Source organism: Rhopalosiphum padi, chromosome 4 (genome assembly GCF_020882245.1).
Source record: "Rhopalosiphum padi isolate XX-2018 chromosome 4, ASM2088224v1, whole genome shotgun sequence".
NCBI lineage: Eukaryota > Metazoa > Arthropoda > Insecta > Hemiptera > Aphididae > Rhopalosiphum > Rhopalosiphum padi.
Window position 1 is genome coordinate 17622114 of NC_083600.1, and position 17446 is coordinate 17639559.

At 24.8% G+C, this 17446-nt stretch overlaps 2 protein-coding genes across 4 annotated transcripts; one reads left to right on the top strand and one right to left on the bottom strand.

The window, feature by feature from the left end:
• Window positions 1–2498: 2498 nt before the first annotated feature.
• Window positions 2499–4710, bottom strand: LOC132928806 (large ribosomal subunit protein eL29). Its single transcript, XM_060993701.1, has 4 exons — window positions 4555–4710; window positions 2946–3008; window positions 2817–2881; window positions 2499–2733 (listed from the first exon to the last, which is right to left on the bottom strand). The coding sequence occupies exons 2-4, from the start codon at window positions 2980–2982 to the stop codon at window positions 2572–2574; spliced, it is 264 nt and encodes an 87-aa protein (XP_060849684.1). The 5' UTR covers window positions 2983–3008; window positions 4555–4710; the 3' UTR covers window positions 2499–2571.
• Window positions 4711–4992: 282 nt separating this feature from the next.
• LOC132928805 (epidermal growth factor receptor substrate 15-like 1) lies at window positions 4993–16624 on the top strand. Of its 3 annotated transcripts, none has more exons than XM_060993698.1 (20): window positions 4993–5233; window positions 5541–5585; window positions 6316–6405; window positions 6499–6642; window positions 6705–6866; window positions 6934–7044; window positions 7113–7286; window positions 8446–8636; window positions 8703–8868; window positions 11923–12078; window positions 12351–12440; window positions 12692–12754; window positions 13612–13809; window positions 13870–14040; window positions 14121–14211; window positions 14279–14322; window positions 14385–14436; window positions 14516–14568; window positions 14663–14908; window positions 15942–16624. In XM_060993698.1, exons 1-20 carry the CDS (start codon window positions 5207–5209, stop codon window positions 16281–16283), a joined length of 2616 nt encoding a protein of 871 aa, XP_060849681.1. In that variant the 5' UTR covers window positions 4993–5206; the 3' UTR covers window positions 16284–16624. The 3 variants fall into 3 exon arrangements, with proteins under 3 accessions (XP_060849681.1, XP_060849683.1, XP_060849682.1); XM_060993700.1 differs by having other exon boundaries at window positions 15860–15998; XM_060993699.1 differs by lacking the exon at window positions 12692–12754 and having other exon boundaries at window positions 4994–5233.
• Window positions 16625–17446: the final 822 nt, after the last annotated feature.

The window sequence follows — 17446 nt, forward strand, 5'->3', positions numbered from 1 at the left end:
CATAGCTAGTGGTATAATACTATAGAACAGAATACTTTTTAAAGTTAATAGGCCATTATTTAATATCATTAAATTGAAAATGGAGGTAGGTATAAAAACATTTTTATTTATTTATAATATTCAATGGCAATAGAGTATATTATGAAGATCTGACAGTTATTGTACCTATTAGTATTTAATATTTAAATTATATAAAAATGTCAGATCTTCGTGTTTCACTCTGTGGCATGTACGAATAAATACCTACCTACATACATAAATAGGTATTTGTATGAAAATATATCTGCACTTATTAGGTACCTACAAGATGTACCTATATGGTCTATATTATGTATTATTATTATTAATATTATTATACAGTAGGTAAATGGTAAATATAATTTTTACCTACTTATTTTCAGTCATCTTACATCCTTGGGTGATTTCCATAATTATTTGGCGATATAAGCTTACACAGATTGTGGGTTGTCTTGGGAGGTAAAGGAATTTAAAAATCATTCAAGACGAGTTCACTTTGTTGGGCTTAAGAGCTTAGTGCTACAGTAAGATATCCCAAGGGCCAAGACACTATATTGTATTATACCCGCATCATGAGTTGTCTCAGTCTTTAAAACGTATACGCTATAGCTCTGTAACATGGTAAATTTTCGATTCCTCCGTAATGACACAAAACGACAGACAACAGATGCCTATCTAGTAGCGGCGTATTTAAGGGAGGGGCCCATGGGGCTCATGCCTCCCCCCATTCTCCTATTTTATACTTTTTTTTATTATATGAGATATTTTACAACTCTATGCCCTATGTACGCAAATTTGAACTTTTTGTTTGTGCCACTCCCCCCATAAGACATTTCTGAATACGCCCCTTCTATCTAGATAGTATAATGTTATAACAGAGACAAACAAATCGATGTGTCGAGCATCCGCTTCTTAGTCTTATTGCGTAGGTAGTGTCGTATAGTGGCCATAGTGCGTAACAGCAATGATTAGGTATAAAACAATCGCACGTCATTCGCATACCCACTCACTAACATCACTACTCGACTACAAATATTGAAATATGCATTAAATATCCGTGACGCAAAAAGATTATGTATAATTGAGTGTCAAGTGTACTAGTGTCGACCAAAAATAAATATAATATAAATTTATCATAAGAGTGCTATCGATGAAATTACACTTTTTTTTATTTCGATACAGATGAATTATTATTATACCTATCAGCTATCATAAATGTTTAACTAACTTTTTGAATATGGAGGTTTTTTATTTTTATTAGATTTAAAGACACCAATCCAAACTTTTTGTAAAATAAATAATAAATAATAATTTATTATTTGAAAATTTAATTCTTGAAATATTTTAGTACTTATAAATTATATCATAATATATGCATATAATAATTAATAATATGTAGTTTATTTACATTATTTTTGATTTTAAAATTGATTATATTTTGTTAAATAGATTCTACTTCTAACATAAAATCAATAATTAATAAGAGAGAATTGATTAATGTAAATTATCTTTCAACGAAGATGGTATGTTGTATTGTTGCTGTTATTACAAAAATTATGCCAGTGTTAATGTACATCATGAATGACCTAAATAATTTCTTAGTTATTATGATGAGATATCTGGAAGAATCATCACTTTATAATATAAATTAAATGTTAAATTATATAAGATAATTAATTGAAAAATAATGATTTAAATTATAATGTACAATTGATATTACCTTTGATGACATAATGTTAAATTGAAACAGATAAGCCTATTTTTTTTAAATAATAAGCAATTGTTTATCTTTGACTAATATTGCCTCTTACTTTTAATGATAGTAAAACCAAATCATAAAATGCTTGACCAAATATGCTCATAGAAAGCTTACATGTATGTATAAAATCCTGTTGTGAAATTATTGTTGACAGGTTGCATTATTAACTCACTATTAATTTATTATGTTTAGTGGTTGTTTAGGTGACTTAACATAAGTGTTCTAAATAATATAGTAATTAATAATTCAACGTCTAGTAGTTAATTTTAGAAATACAAAATTTAAATTAATTCGCTTGGTTGAAATTTATAATTAAGTTAAGAATTATTTTTATAACATAATAAAATAGTATATATAAAGTACTTGCAATAGAATTTACCAAACGAGATTTACTCTAATATTTGCAATGCTTACTATTTAAATGTTAATTTCTGTTAAAATTTTGAATTTAAGAAATTTTATTACTCAACTCTTTAAATCTTAAAAGTTAATATATTTGTAAATGGAAATTTTCAAATTATTTTTATACCTTAAATACAATATATTAATTTATAAAAAATAATAATGATAGATAATTGATATATTTAATTGTTTTAATTATCCATTTTCTAAATTATAACGTCTCAATTAAGATCATACAATTTTGTATTCTTGTTTTATGTAGTTTATTGTATTAATGATTTTAATACAGGAAGAATTAAATAAAAAATAAGACACTAAATTGTATTAATGATCGTTTAAATTAAACGATAAGGAAATATATTGATGTCAAACAATTTTTTTAACAGTCAGAATTATGGTTTTTTTGTTGCAGCTTTCTTCTTTCTGAATTCAGCAAATTTGGTCCTCAAAGCTAACCTCTTTTCACTTCTTTCGTTAGCTCTGGCCACTTGATCTGCGGTAGACAAATTTCCTTTTAAAGCATGTTTCTGGTTCCTTAAAAACTTTTGACAAACCTATAAAAATATATATTATATAGAAGTAATAATATAATTATAAATATATAATGATGTTAAACAAATTTGAATTTGCCACTTACACCACGACGTGATTCATGTCTGTATTTCTTTGGCCTGTAGATACCATTACGATGGTCCTTGCGATCTAAATAAATAAACAGAAAAAGTTAATAAATAATTATAATAATAATTTATATTTAAAATTTTACTTTGATTGTGATTGGTATGATTCTTTGACTTGGCCATTTTGCAAGTTTATATGAATATAATTCCTGAAAGAAAATTATCAAGTATGGTTTTATTCTGTTTTAAAATTGAATAGATACTACTAATTACTAGTTATTACTTATTACATAGTAATTAAAAATATTTTAATTTATATTATAAGTAACTCTTACAAATTTGTTAAGTGTAGGAGCCCAGCTAACTTAAACATACATAAATAAAACATTTCAATCAATGCAATAAATTTCAATTTCAATGTCTGTTATGATATTATGAGTAAATGTTCATTAATTTATAATTTTTTATTATAGAAACAAAGATTTAAAAGTTTTAATAAAACTGATTAACTTATCCATCTCAACTTATTTCACAGATAATTGAATGTCTATTCGTAGTGGTTCATTAAGTTTATTTGACAGTTACAAAAATGTTTTCTTTTAGGTTAATATTTTTAGACTGGGAATTTATGTAAATACAACAATAATTAATATTAAGTTTTGTTCTTAAGATGTAAAATATCTAATGTATACTTTTTTCAGATAATTGATATTTAAGTTTGTTCGTTATTACTCCTTCAAATATATGATTATATCAACATGTAATTTTTAGTTTTTAATAAATATCTCAACTAAATCTATTATACGTTCATTTCAATGAATTAAAAAAAAAAAGAAGTTGAGTAGATAATAACTATTTTGTTAAAAAGTGTTAAGTAGTATATAGTTTTATGCTTTTTATATTTCCTATTTATATATATTTTATATAAACAATTAATATTTTTATAAGATATACCTAGAGATGTTAAGTTATTGAAAAATGTTAAAATGTTAGATTAATTTATATCAAAATAAACGAAAATTAATTTAAAACATTAGTTTTGAAATTAATGTGTATTTTCAAGGGTACTTATCAGTTATTGCGACTACTTAACCAAATAACTGTTGGGAAATGACTGAATGTTTTTTAGTTGTAGATAGGACTGCACCTACACTTATACAAGCAATAAAAGACAATATTAACCTAAGTACAACTATTTATTCTAACTGTTGGCGTTGTTATAAAATATATGAACTACAGAATGCTGGTTTTAATCAATTAACCGTTGGCCACATAATTTTGTCGATCCCCAAACTGGTGTTCACACACAGAATTTCGAAAGGTTATGGGGGATTCCTCAAAATGATGTTACAAAAAAATACTGGTCGTTTAACAGTTTTAAATTTATGTGGCGTCAAAAGCACAATAATCCATGTATAGGCATTTTAAATTGTAAGGCTGAATATTTTCCTCCTCTAGTTAATTATTTTTATGAATAGTTTTAATAACTTTCAATTCATTTCTTTAAATTACACCGTGTAAAGAAAGGTAGTCGCGATAACCGATGAGTACATTTTCAAGTTTTTAAGATACCTAACCTAATATAAGGACCATGTGACACGAGTAATTTGAAATGCGTAAGTATTATGTTTATGCTGATTATTTTCAATGTAATATTAATATTGTAACGGTTTACGGTCAAGCAAATACTAATAATTTATTAAAACAACAATATACACAATATAATTAGGAAATAAAATCATATTTTAAATTTACCTTAAACACGAAGACGAACGAGATTGCCGATTACACGACGACGACGACGACGACGAAAACTAGAGAATGTACATATATACTATGATACCAGTCACCAGTGTGTAATTCTGCGATCTGCACCTAAACAAAACACGACGCCATTCCTATATAAAATTTGATAAGAGATTCTAGAAATTGTAGATAATAATGTGTCAAGGAGGATAAACATAGTTTTTTCAATCCAACATGAAAATATAAAATTTCAAAAATAATTTGAATAAATGTATTTCTTTAAAAATTAGCGTTGACATTGAAAAACAAAATATAGAAATTAATGGTTTAGTTAGTGGAGAAACATGTACCCAATACCAGTGTAAAATTTAAAACCCTATTTTGAATTTCACACTATGGCCATTGCAACACTGCAATAAAACGTCATTTATTTTCTGATAAAGATTCTTAAAAAATCAATTTTATTTGTGTTTTGTTATTACGTCCAATTATTAATTCTCTCGACAGTTATAAATTATTATAATTTTTACGTGCACACACCGAGAATAGTGAACCAACGGGTTGGTCGTATACTGTTGCCGTCATTATTTTAGTAATATTCGAACCAATTGGTATAACATTGTTTTAAGTGTATTGCAGCGGTTACACAAAAGCGTTCAGGATGGCTACTTTGCCTTCCCCAAATGAAGTGAGAAAAATAATGAATTTTAAATTGAAACAGGATAATCTGTTTGAAAATAATAAAATAACTGTTTACTTAATCAATTTTAAAATAAGGATATATTGTTTTAGCTTAATTATCTTGAGATTCTATAATGCATTATAGTTATTAAATGGGGTGAATTGTTTACTACTTACTTGACTCCACCCTAAAATCAATTTATTAATAATATATATTTATAATTTATATCTTATGATTGTCAAACATCAAGGTTATTTTGAACCATTTTTATTAATGTTCAATGTTAAATATATTTAATGTATAATAATTGTAGGTAGCTGGAAGTCACTTCCCAATATATGAAGCACTTTATAATATGGTAAGTAACTATTTTAATTTAAAATTTTAAACTTTTTATCATTTGTTATTTTGAATATGAAGAGGCAAGCGTAACTACTATAGAATTTCATTTTTTAAAACTGTAGTACAAGCACAATATGACTTATTTTTAATTCTGTTTATATGTTATTAAATACCATTATTTGAATCAAAAATTAGTAGTGACATTCTTTATTTAAGTTTAAAGTTTATTAAAGTTTACTTAATTAAAAATATGTTGTATTCTTTTCCCGACTAGACTTAAAAGGAAAATTAACTGGTTGTTGCAATTAACTCTTCATGATTATATTGTATATATTTTTAAAATAATCAAAAGCATGTGAATTGTATAGGATTAAGTAACTATACCTATTTTGTATTTTTAAACCTTAATTTCTTAAACAAATTAAAATGTCCAATAATATAAAATAATACTAAATAAAAATTAATTAATTGTCTAACATATTTACAATATTAGTCTAACCTTAATCCAAATCATAGTTCATAAAATCGAGTTTTAAAATCAAAATTATTATTATTCATTCTATGTTTAAGAAATTAAAATAGAATACATTCATTTGATAATAGATCACAAATATATATGCAACATAAATATTTAATGCTATTCTCCTTCCTATTTATGTATTCATTAGTTAAATATTAGTATTATTTAGCTGTTTTTCATGATTATCTGAATTTTGAATTATTCTAATTATATTTTTGGTTTTTAGGTGGATCCTACAAATAAAGGAAATATTGGAGCGATGGATGCAGCAAATTTCCTTAAAAAGTCTGGTCTATCACAAGTTATACTTAGCCAAGTAAGTTTATTTGGTTTTATGTTCATTACTTATTAGTTAAAATTTACTAAAGTAAAAAGTATATTACAACCATTTTTTATTACTGTTTTGAAGATTTGGGATTTATCAGATCCAACTGCTAAAGGTTTCTTAACCAAACAAGGATTTTTTGTGGCCCTTAAATTGATAGCATTAGCACAAACTGGACGAGAAATATCAATGTTAAACATCACTCAACAAACCACACCACCTAACATGGTAAAAGTCAAATTATTAACTAATTGTATAAAAATAATATTGGATAATTATTTATATTATAGGGCGAAGCATCAAAACATATAGCAAGCAAAGTTACAACGGCAGGATTAGTTACTGCTGTTACTAATATGAATGACTGGTCAATGAAGCCTTCAGAGAGAATGAACTATGATAAAATGTTTGAATCATTGAGGCCAGTCAACGGAACAGTTGCTGGAGATAAAGTAAATAGCATAAAGTATTCTATTAATTACATATTTTTAAATATGTATATATATATTTTTTTTTTAGGTTAAAGGACTACTAATTGACTCTAAACTATCAGTCGATACTTTGGGAAAAATTTGGGATTTGGCTGATATGGATAAAGATGGAAAGTTAGATCAACATGAATTTGCTGTTGTATGTATATTTAATTATTCAATATTCATATGTTTTAAAAACTGAATAAAAACAAAATGTTTTTTTAGGCAATGCATTTAGTTTATAAAGCATTAGAAAAATATGCTATTCCTAGTGTTTTACCTACAGAGTTATTACCCCCCGCAAAGAGAAAAGGTACTAACATGGGTATTTCACCTGTACCTGTTTTACCAGTGCTTTCTTCTGGTGTTACTTCAAATCTAGTCAAACAACCACCCAAAGTAAGTTTTTGGATTAACTTCAACAATAAATAACTATTTGTCTGAAATATATTATACTTATAATTACTTACACAAATTAAGATATATTTTAATTAAATAGATATAAAAAAATATTTGTATATAATTTTGAATTGGGAGCTTGTTTGGTATCAATAAGAAAGTACAGATCAATTTTTATAAATTTCAAGAATTAATATTAAATTCAAAAATATTTAAAATATTAATTTAAAAAAGTATTTAAGATTGTTAATTTTTAGATTAATTAAATTAATTTTTTTATACTTATATTATCATGATGCTATTTTTTTTTAAATAGGTGATATGTTTTACTTCTATCATAACCATTCCTTTAATAAGAAAAAGTGACAATATTCTTTACTTAACTTAGCAAACATTAAATATTTCAATTAACTAGTGTTAGATCCTTTATTTTTTTACCTTTATTGTTTACTATTCTTGAATTAGACCTTCCACAAGTATTCACTTACATAAAGTTAGCAAAAAATTATTTAATTTAAATTATACATTTGAAATGTGCACACCTTTGGTGTGTGAACATAACCTAAAATACCAGATTTTAATTTGTCGTCGGAGTCACCAACCGCACATATGTTGGTTGCTATTATAGAATTAATTGCCAGTTATCTAACAGGAGTCTTGCGAATAAACAGCCAATAACTTACTGATATCAATATTGTGTTGTACTTTATGATCAAAGATACTTAACAATATTTTGGAATAGTTGATGGGGGATAAAAGAACGTGCAATAAACATGCTAAAAATGATCAGTGTTCATTGAATTGATAAGTGGATTGCAATAACTTTTTCAGTAATTCATAGTAAAATTAACCTTAGGTGAAATAGGTGGTAGGTATTTTCTATAAATTATCTAACATAAATGCTTAAAATTATAAATTAGCAACAAAATAAGAAAATATATAACATATGCAATTAAGTCTTATCATATTTTGAACTACATTTAATAATATTGATATATAATAAGGCTGGTAATACAGATTCTGTTATTAATGAAACAATAAACATCTTAACTTGAACTATCATATACTATACCAATAAATATTATTTTAAAATTTGAACTATTATCTGAGTTTTATATTATAATTGATAGATTTTAATTAGTGTTTTAACTAATTTTAGAGGCCAATTACTCCATCTATTGGTTTAGTGCCATTACCAGCTACATGGGTAGTTACTGTAGAAGAAAAATCTCGTTATGATTCTATGTTTTTGGAGTCTGATGTTGATATGGATGGTTTTGTCTCTGGACCAGAAATTAAAGATAGGTTTCTTAAAACTGGTATTCATCAATCTATATTAGCGCATATATGGTAAATTTTAGAAATTGAGTTATATATTATTATTGAAAATTATTTTCTTAATTATAAATATTCTAGGAGTCTCTGTGATATTAATCAACATGGCAAGTTGGATATGGAGCAGTTTAGTCTTGCAATGTGGTTAGTTGAACGTAAACTCAAAGGGGTTGATCCACCCAATACACTTTCCCCTGAAATGGTACCTCCAAGCAATAGAACTGTTACTCCGTCAAATGCTGTTCAAGTAAGAATTTTAATAATTATTAATTTTATAAAAATGTGTTATTTTATTATTACTTAGAATATGCTGCTTCTCTATCAAAAAACATTTTAAACCCAACCCATACAAAAATCCCTAAGACAACAAAAACCGCATAAAAATATATATCTTTTTGATTTGAAATATTAAATTCTTTAATAAATTTTATCTTTACTATTCCAGCTAGGTCATCAATTTGCCAACATCTAAAAATTGAAAGGTTTTATAATTCATAAATCACATGTGTATCATAATAATTAATGTTAGGAATATTATGTTTACGTAAATATTTTTTCATCTTCTTCAGTTATATTTTTTATAGTTAGTCTATTTAATATATCTACTGTTATTCGCTCATTAGATAATAAAATAATCTGGTCTTTTACTTTCCATTCATATGGGGCATCTGAATTTAAATTCCTATTTATACATTAAAAATTTAACAAACTAATACTGTTGTATTTTAAATATAACTAATAAGCTAATTTTATTCCTTACCCAGGGCATGTAATATTTAGTTGTTCGTTTAAAAAAGTAATTATCACTGAAGTTTCTACTTTAGGTGGCATTTCAGGTATTCTTTGCAGTGGTGAATATATACCAGCAGAGTTATTAACTTTTTCTTTAATTTTCCCCTGTATATCTTTTATCTCAAATAAATTATCTTTATTACATTTTACCTTAAATAAATAAATGAATACAAATTAAAAATAATTGTTATACCTATCACATTTTAAAATTATATAATTATATTACTTGGCAATGTTCAATCATTACTCTTATTGCTTTATTCATTATTGTAATACCATAATAACCGAATAAATCTAGTAGACTACTCTCACATGGTAAACCAGTATCAAAAGCAACCATTAATCTTTCTAAGACTTGTATTTCTTTCCTGTATTTTTTATGTTTAAAATTTATTTCATGAATGATATTGTCTACAATTTAAAAAAAATATTAGTTATTTATAATAATTGTTTTTGTATTATGTATAGGCAAATACAATGTATGTTTGTTTTTTAACTAGGAAGTCATATCTATCTTAAATTATTCTAACGCTTTTTAAGTAAAACAATAAAAATTTAGATTTTTATTTACCTTTTAATGATACTGTACATAGACCAAATTTATTTCTTTTGCCCATCACTTCACATTTGCTACATAAAGACCATTTAGTCCATTGACTCCAAATTTTTAAATTTATATCCTCTAAAATTATTTTTCCACTTGTTGTATAATTTAAAATATTAGTGTTGTTCGTCTAAATTCACTTTGTATATTAATATTTAGGTATATTATTCAATAATAAATTTATTTTTTATCTACATCAATGATCAGCTCTTTAGTATCATTAATAAGTTCAATAAAGTAAGGTCCTGCTTCACTATTAGACAATTTACATTGATAGAAACCACTTTTAGATTCATCCATATTTATTATAGTTAAAGACAGGTCCAACGATGAAACATGAAAATAATCATTTTCTTCTATTAAGCTTAAATTATTAGAGTTTCCTATCCATGAGTAGTACCATACATTTTTGTGATGTAAATCATTAGGAGAAATACACAGTTCGCATTCTAAGCTATTAGTTATAAAGAAATTTTTTATAGTTCTATACAAGTGTATGTTATAGGCATAAATCAAAATCAGACAAACCTCAGAATTTTCAGCCAAAACGCGAACTGCCTATGGTACTTGAGAATAACATATTCTAACTTTTTCCCAGACAAACTTAGTTGGGCAAATATAATTTAAGCAAAACTTTAGCAATTAAACATTTGAATATTTCACATTAAGGCAACATGTTTACTTTAAAAGTAATAATATAAATAAATAACATTATAAAAATAATGTAGAAGTAAAATTATTAATTATATTATGCTATCTATAGTGTCTTGGTAGTATTATAATATTAATTTTAAAAGAAATTCACTAACTAAAAATTATTATTGAATAAATTATTCATACATTAAATATTAAATAGTGCATAGCAGTATATTTAATAATATTTTTTTGAGGTGGTATTTATATCTTATATAGATATTTGATTTATTCGTTTTATACTAATTTAATTTAGTTTTAAAATTTTTTTAGTTTTGCTCAAGCATTTCTGAGGTTTACCTGATTTAGACCTTAACAATTAAATTATTATTATTATTATTATACTATGAATTATAAGAACAATTTAAATAACCTTAAGGATGAACTTCTAAATGTAGTTATTACTTTTGCTGGGAAAATATTATTTTTGTTAATACTTTTAAGAACCTCTTCTAAACATTTATAGTATAAACCCCATAGTTGTTTATTCTTATTTATTTTTTCAATATCTTTTCCAGGATAGTCAAAATAAGAACCTGGTTTCGGTCCTACTTGAGAAATTCCACGAGTTTTTTTCCAATTTTCTTCTAAAATATTTTTTGTTTTTTTTCGCAAATTCCTCCATTTTGATTTTATATCAATAGATGTTATATTTTCTGAAAATATTAAAAGAAGTATTGCTAAAGAAATAACCTGTATATTTATCATTTTAAGCTAACATTTTTCTAGATTTTTAGTTATATTAAAATCAAAGTAATTTAATCTGTTAAATTAAACAATTTGAAATTAGTTCTAGTAACCAAAGCTAGTAAATAACATTGTTTATTTAATAATTTTATTACTAATGGCTGTTATGAAAAAATTCAAAGTTTACAGTTTCAGCCACAGTACCACTGAACTATCTTTTTTATTCAAGGTAGACTAGTGGTCCTTAATCTTATTGACAGAGTTTTTTAATGGATCACATTGCATAATTCAAATATTATTTCAGTATGATTTTTTATAAATATTATAAATAATTGCAGATATACTTAATAATACTTAATTTTTTTATTATTATTAATTTAAGGGTTTCAAAAAATTTAATTTAAAACTAGTTATGCTTGTTAAAAGTTAAGAATCTCAGAGATAGAGAATAGTGGATCTTCAAAATATTATTATATTATATAAATAAAATTAGGTGTATTTAAATAATATTTCTGTTTTCTTAAGATTCAAGAAAAGCCTCCAATGTATACAAATCCTGAGTTGGATATGATTCAAAAAGATATTGATGAACTAGTCAAAGAAAGACTTATTCTGGAAACAGAAATTGCTCAAAAAGAAGCTGATTTGAAAATACGTTCTGGCGAAGTCAAAAGTTTACAAGTAAATGATTTATAAAATTTAACGTAATATTATTGATGAAGATTTTTAAAACCGAGTTATAAACAAGTAAAAAAAAAAATCATTCTAAATTCTATACAATATAAATAACATTATACTTTCATTAATGTTTATTCAGTTATATATAAAAGTTATGCATTAAACTATTTTGAGTATTCTTTCAAACAGAAATATTTCTGTTTATTATGTTATACAGTATCAAATTATGTTTTTCTTTGTTTTGATAATATTATTCAATACAAATTTATTTTTAGGGAGAACTAGACACCTTATCTGCTACTCTAAAACAGTTAGAAAATCAAAAAGGCGAAGCTCAAAAAAGACTGAATGATCTCAGAAATCAGGTAACTTAGATTTTAATCAAATAAAACAAAAATTTAACAAGTGTAAACTAGATTACCAATTAGTTTTTTTTATTATTTTTTATTATTTATTATTTAATTAACACAAAGAATAATTTTACTAATTCAATTTTAACATTTTGAATTTGTTTTGCATTCTAGTCATGTAACACTGAATTTATTGATTGTCTGCTTATTAATTTATTATTTTATTCCTCCTTTTAACTTGCATGTGCATATTTTCACAATTTTAGACTCTGTTGGTAGAAAATGAAATAATCAACATCAATCAGAAAATTAAGGCTGAACAAGTACAGGTATTTTATCCTAAACCTAAGCTTTATTGTCCAGCTTATTTGTTTACTTAACGGCATGTTTAATATATTTTTAACAATTAAACAAACAAATAGATTACTTTGAAATTATATTAAACAAGAAAAATGATGTATTATATTTTTGATGTCTGATTTTTGATTGTGGTTTCCTGTTTTTGTATGGTAACACTGAAAAATAAAAATCATGCTGGCTGATATTGTGTTTTCGTTTTTAATTATTATATTATTATAGTTATGACTTACATGGTATGAATTTTATCTATATTAATTATTATAAATAGAAATACAAAATTATGTTGCAACTATTGACCTATTTCAGTATTGTCTAATTTGACCAATTTTTTTAATTATTAGTTTTTTTTTTCATAGTTCTTGTATTTTAAGACGTAAGATCAGTATGTGCAAATTGGCTGTTCATTATTATTATTTTTTTTTTTTTTTATTATTAAATATTGGATAAAACAAGCAAAATTATTTAAAAATATATTTTTAGATTTTTAAACACTTATTTGTATGTTAAAAAAGCATCTACAATATCATTTTATGGGGATTTCTTCCATTATAATATCTGTACAACAATTAATTTGTTTAGTGAATCTACACTAAATTATGCGCTAAGAGGATTTCAAAATATCTCATCTTGGTTGTAACACATACCAATTGTAACAGACCTATTCTGAATTTTTTGATCTATAGCCCATTTAAATAAGTTCAACATAATTATTACAAATTGTATTATTATTACCTAATTTCATTTTTATGTACACACTTTCTACTTTTATTAATCATTTTATAGAGTAAATTAATAAAATATTATGTTATTTAATGTTATTCAATAGGTAGATAATCTTCGCAAGCAAGCTGATGAACAAGAACTTACATTAAAAGTGCAAGAAGCCGATCTTTCTACTAAAAAGCAAGAGCTCGAAGAACTAAAAACTTTGGAACATAAACTTGAAAAAGATCAGGCTGAAATGGGCAAAAGATTAGATGAGCTGAATAACGTGTTGCAAAATTCACAATTACAAATAAGTCAGGTAATATTAATTATAGAAAATATTTTAAATACTTTTTTTTAATGCCATAAGTTTCATTAGTTTAAGAATAAAGTAAATCAACTGGAGGAGAACAAGCGCCAGATGGAAGATACAATTGAGTCAACAGAAAAAGCGTTAGCCGAAGGAAATGTTTATGCTATCCCAGATTCTTTATTAACATTTAATTTAGAATTCCGTGATCTTGAATGTAGTAGACTTCTAGGCAAAATTGTAAGCTAAAATTTATAAACAACATTGTCAAATTGTTAGTATTTTTTTAAATATAAGTTTATTCCTTACATTTTTTTTAGGTTGATAATAAAAATTCTTTTGAAAATGTAAATGGTTTTACTCCAACAAGTGGAGCCAGTGGATCACGTGATGAAAACTCATTTAAGACGGGTAATTAATACAATTTTGTTTTGCTTTTTGGATCAAAGTTATTTAATTGCTTAACATTTTTTCATAGATTTCTTCGGAAATAATGATGCGTTTTCCACAAACAATAAAACGGTACATACAGTTATATAATTATAATAGAATACAATTATTGATCTATTTTTATTATATTATAGGAAACTTTTTCAAATGATCCATTCACTTCATTTGATGATTCCAGAACTAGAAGTAAGTTGTAGATTTTTACAAAATACCACTTTGAAACTAGAATATTGTAAAATATAATACATAACACATTTATTTTTAGGTCAAAGTACAGATCCATTTGGTGGTGAGACAAATGTATCTAAATTGTCTGATGTAAGTAATTTACTTCTTGTAATATAATTTAACAAATTAATTCATGTAATAAATATATATTGATGAAATTAATACTAGTTTTAAATTTTTAAAGAGACACGAAGATAAAGATGAGTTTGGTTGTGATCCTTTTGCCATACTACATGCCCCAACAAGACCAAGTTCAGCACCTCCTCCACAACGACCTGAAAGCCCCACCCCAGCCCTTCCACCTAAAAAAGGAAAACAACCACCACCAAGACCTGCTCCACCAAGGCCTGCACCATATCATGCTCCAACATCTCATAACAGTTCTTCAACAAGTTCAGAGTTTGCTGATTTTGCTAATTTTAGCAACAAGGTAATTTATCATAAAAATGTATACAAGGTATACATATTTTATATTCCTTTCTTAATTTTTCAGTCACTAGTTTATTATTGCTCCAATGGTATACATGAAAATGTTAAAAATATTATATAAATCATCTATTAATTTGATGATTCTCAGGAAAAACATCATATTATTATAGTTAATACATACTATATAGATATTTATCATATAAGTTGTTTAAAATTTCTTAATTAAATTGAAACATTAAATTATTACAGTAGGCATAACAATAACTAACTTGGATTTTAGAACATTTATGTGTATCGTTATTCAAATTTTGGCATTCTTAATGTTAATTTTGTTTCTTTAATTATTATACTATACATCAGTATTTCCCAACCGGTATATGACTCTTCCTTCTACTAAAAAAAAATTGCCTAGGTTTATATTATTATCGAGATAGTTGCCTAATTATTTTTACGAACACTGTGATTTACGACCCATCAAAAATATTTTGCAACCGATAGGTCACACTGCTATACATTTTAATTGAAAATAACATAAAATTTCATATTTGGAGGTCCCTGGTGCTTAAAACAAATGTATAGCTCACTCTGCTATTTTTATCTATATCCTATAATAATTAGCAAATGCTATAAAATCAGAGCCCTGTTATTATGCTCTACTTTTTTAATAATTCCCAAATTAATATATTTTAACTTACATTTTTATATTATTCTATGCTGAAATTTTTCTTCTTATTTTAAAAATTCGATACAACAATTGCTATAGTACTAACTATATAGAAAATTGAAAAACTTAATAGTTTAATGTTATATTATATCACTTATATGTGACAATTCTTTTAAATATTTAATGAATTTACCCCGTCCCAATTTATATTAAAACTATTTATAACTATCAGTTACTAATAATATATATTTTTATTTTTTTTTTTATTTTTTTTTTTTATTTTTTTAGAAATAGATATGATTTTATTTATTTTTATTTTTATTTTTTTTTTTATTATTATTTTTTTTTTTTTTTTTCGTTCCATTATTAGTTTTCACAGAATATCAGGACAGAGCCTAAAGCAGTTTCTCAATCACACAGTTTTGAATTTACTGAAGACCCATTCAAAGACTATAGATATGAAGATCCATTTAAAATAGATCCTTTCTCGGATACAGGATTTGAAACAGATCCTTTTGGCGATGGTGCATTTTCTTCAGACGAATCCCAAAAAGTTAATTTTAGTGATGAACAACTTGCATGGGAAGCCCAAAAAAAATTTAGAATGGAAGAAGAGAAAGCTCGTTTAGAGCAAGAAAAAGCAGATTTTGAATTGGCCCTTAGGCTGAGTAAAGCCACTTCTTCCGATAATAGGTCAAAAATTTTACTATAACAATAGAAGTGTGTATAATGCAACTACCAAAAATTAAATTTTGTATTAAAATAATATATTAATTTATTAGTTATTTGAAATTGTAATAGGTACTTTATGCATAATATGTACCAATTTTATTTTTATTTATTATTTAACATTGAAAACCTAACATCATTCTACTCAGTAAATTGTAGTATTATATTTTGTTACATATATTTTTATCAAATTGTAATTATTTTACCCTCATAAAAGCCATGTGCTTTTTCATGGTGATGTACAAATGATCATTGGATAGATAAATCTACAGTTCTGTACTACTTTCCAATATAGAAACAAGCATATTGTTACATTTAATTTCATATGGGTTTTTCCTATTTTTTCAAATGAAAGTGAAATTAATAACCTGAAGTTAACTAATGTCTAAAGTTAAAAAATTAAATAATTATAATAATATTTATATACTAGCACAATATGGAAGTTAAGTTGTTAACATTTAGTCCAATTAGATTGACTATGAGTCCACATATAATGTACTTAATGTTGAGCACACTGCATATAAATACATAATTTAGAGTATTTCTTATATTTATAAAATTATTGAATTATATTGTTACCACTAACAAATATTAATTTATTTGTGATTCTAGATGGAATGACATTAAATTAAATTAAAAAAAAAATCTTTTAAAATACTAAGTGAAAAGCTATATATGATATTATTAAAAATCATAATAAATATTTACAGAATTGTAGTTTAAAAACCACTGCCCAAATCCTTATTAACACATATTATGATGTTACTATAATAAGTATCAGTATAATATTATGATTATTACTGTTTACTATTAACTTATTAATTATCATTATCCTATTATTTATTTGTATCTATAATAATATTACCTATGTGGAAATTGTAGCCCATATTGTTACCATGTTAATTGATATTTTATCTCTCTTAATTTGTTATGTATACTGTAATAATATTATTACATCATAAAATTCTTAACATTTTTCTTAAAATCTATAATCGTAATAAATAATGTATTTGTCACAAAAAAAACGAGTTTTAATCACAAGTATATTTACTTGCATATTTTAAATCAATGGCCATAAATTTTATGTTTTGTTATATTTTATACACTGTTGTTATTTTTAATTGTTGTTATGGAACATTTTTAGGG

Bases quoted from the DNA above. Each gene is read 5' to 3' on its own strand.
- LOC132928806 (XM_060993701.1), bottom strand. From the start codon at position 2,982: ATGGCCAAGTCAAAGAATCATACCAATCACAATCAAA. The intron at 2,882-2,945 runs GTAAAATTTTAA...TTATTTATTTAG, and splicing joins TCATACCAATCACAATCAAA to ATCGCAAGGACCATCGTAAT. The intron at 2,734-2,816 runs GTAAGTGGCAAA...ATATTTTTATAG, and splicing joins GACATGAATCACGTCGTGGT to GTTTGTCAAAAGTTTTTAAG.
- LOC132928805 (XM_060993698.1), top strand. From the start codon at position 5,207: ATGGCTACTTTGCCTTCCCCAAATGAA. The intron at 5,234-5,540 runs GTGAGAAAAATA...TAATAATTGTAG, and splicing joins CTTTGCCTTCCCCAAATGAA to GTAGCTGGAAGTCACTTCCC. The intron at 13,810-13,869 runs GTAATATTAATT...AAGTTTCATTAG, and splicing joins CACAATTACAAATAAGTCAG to TTTAAGAATAAAGTAAATCA.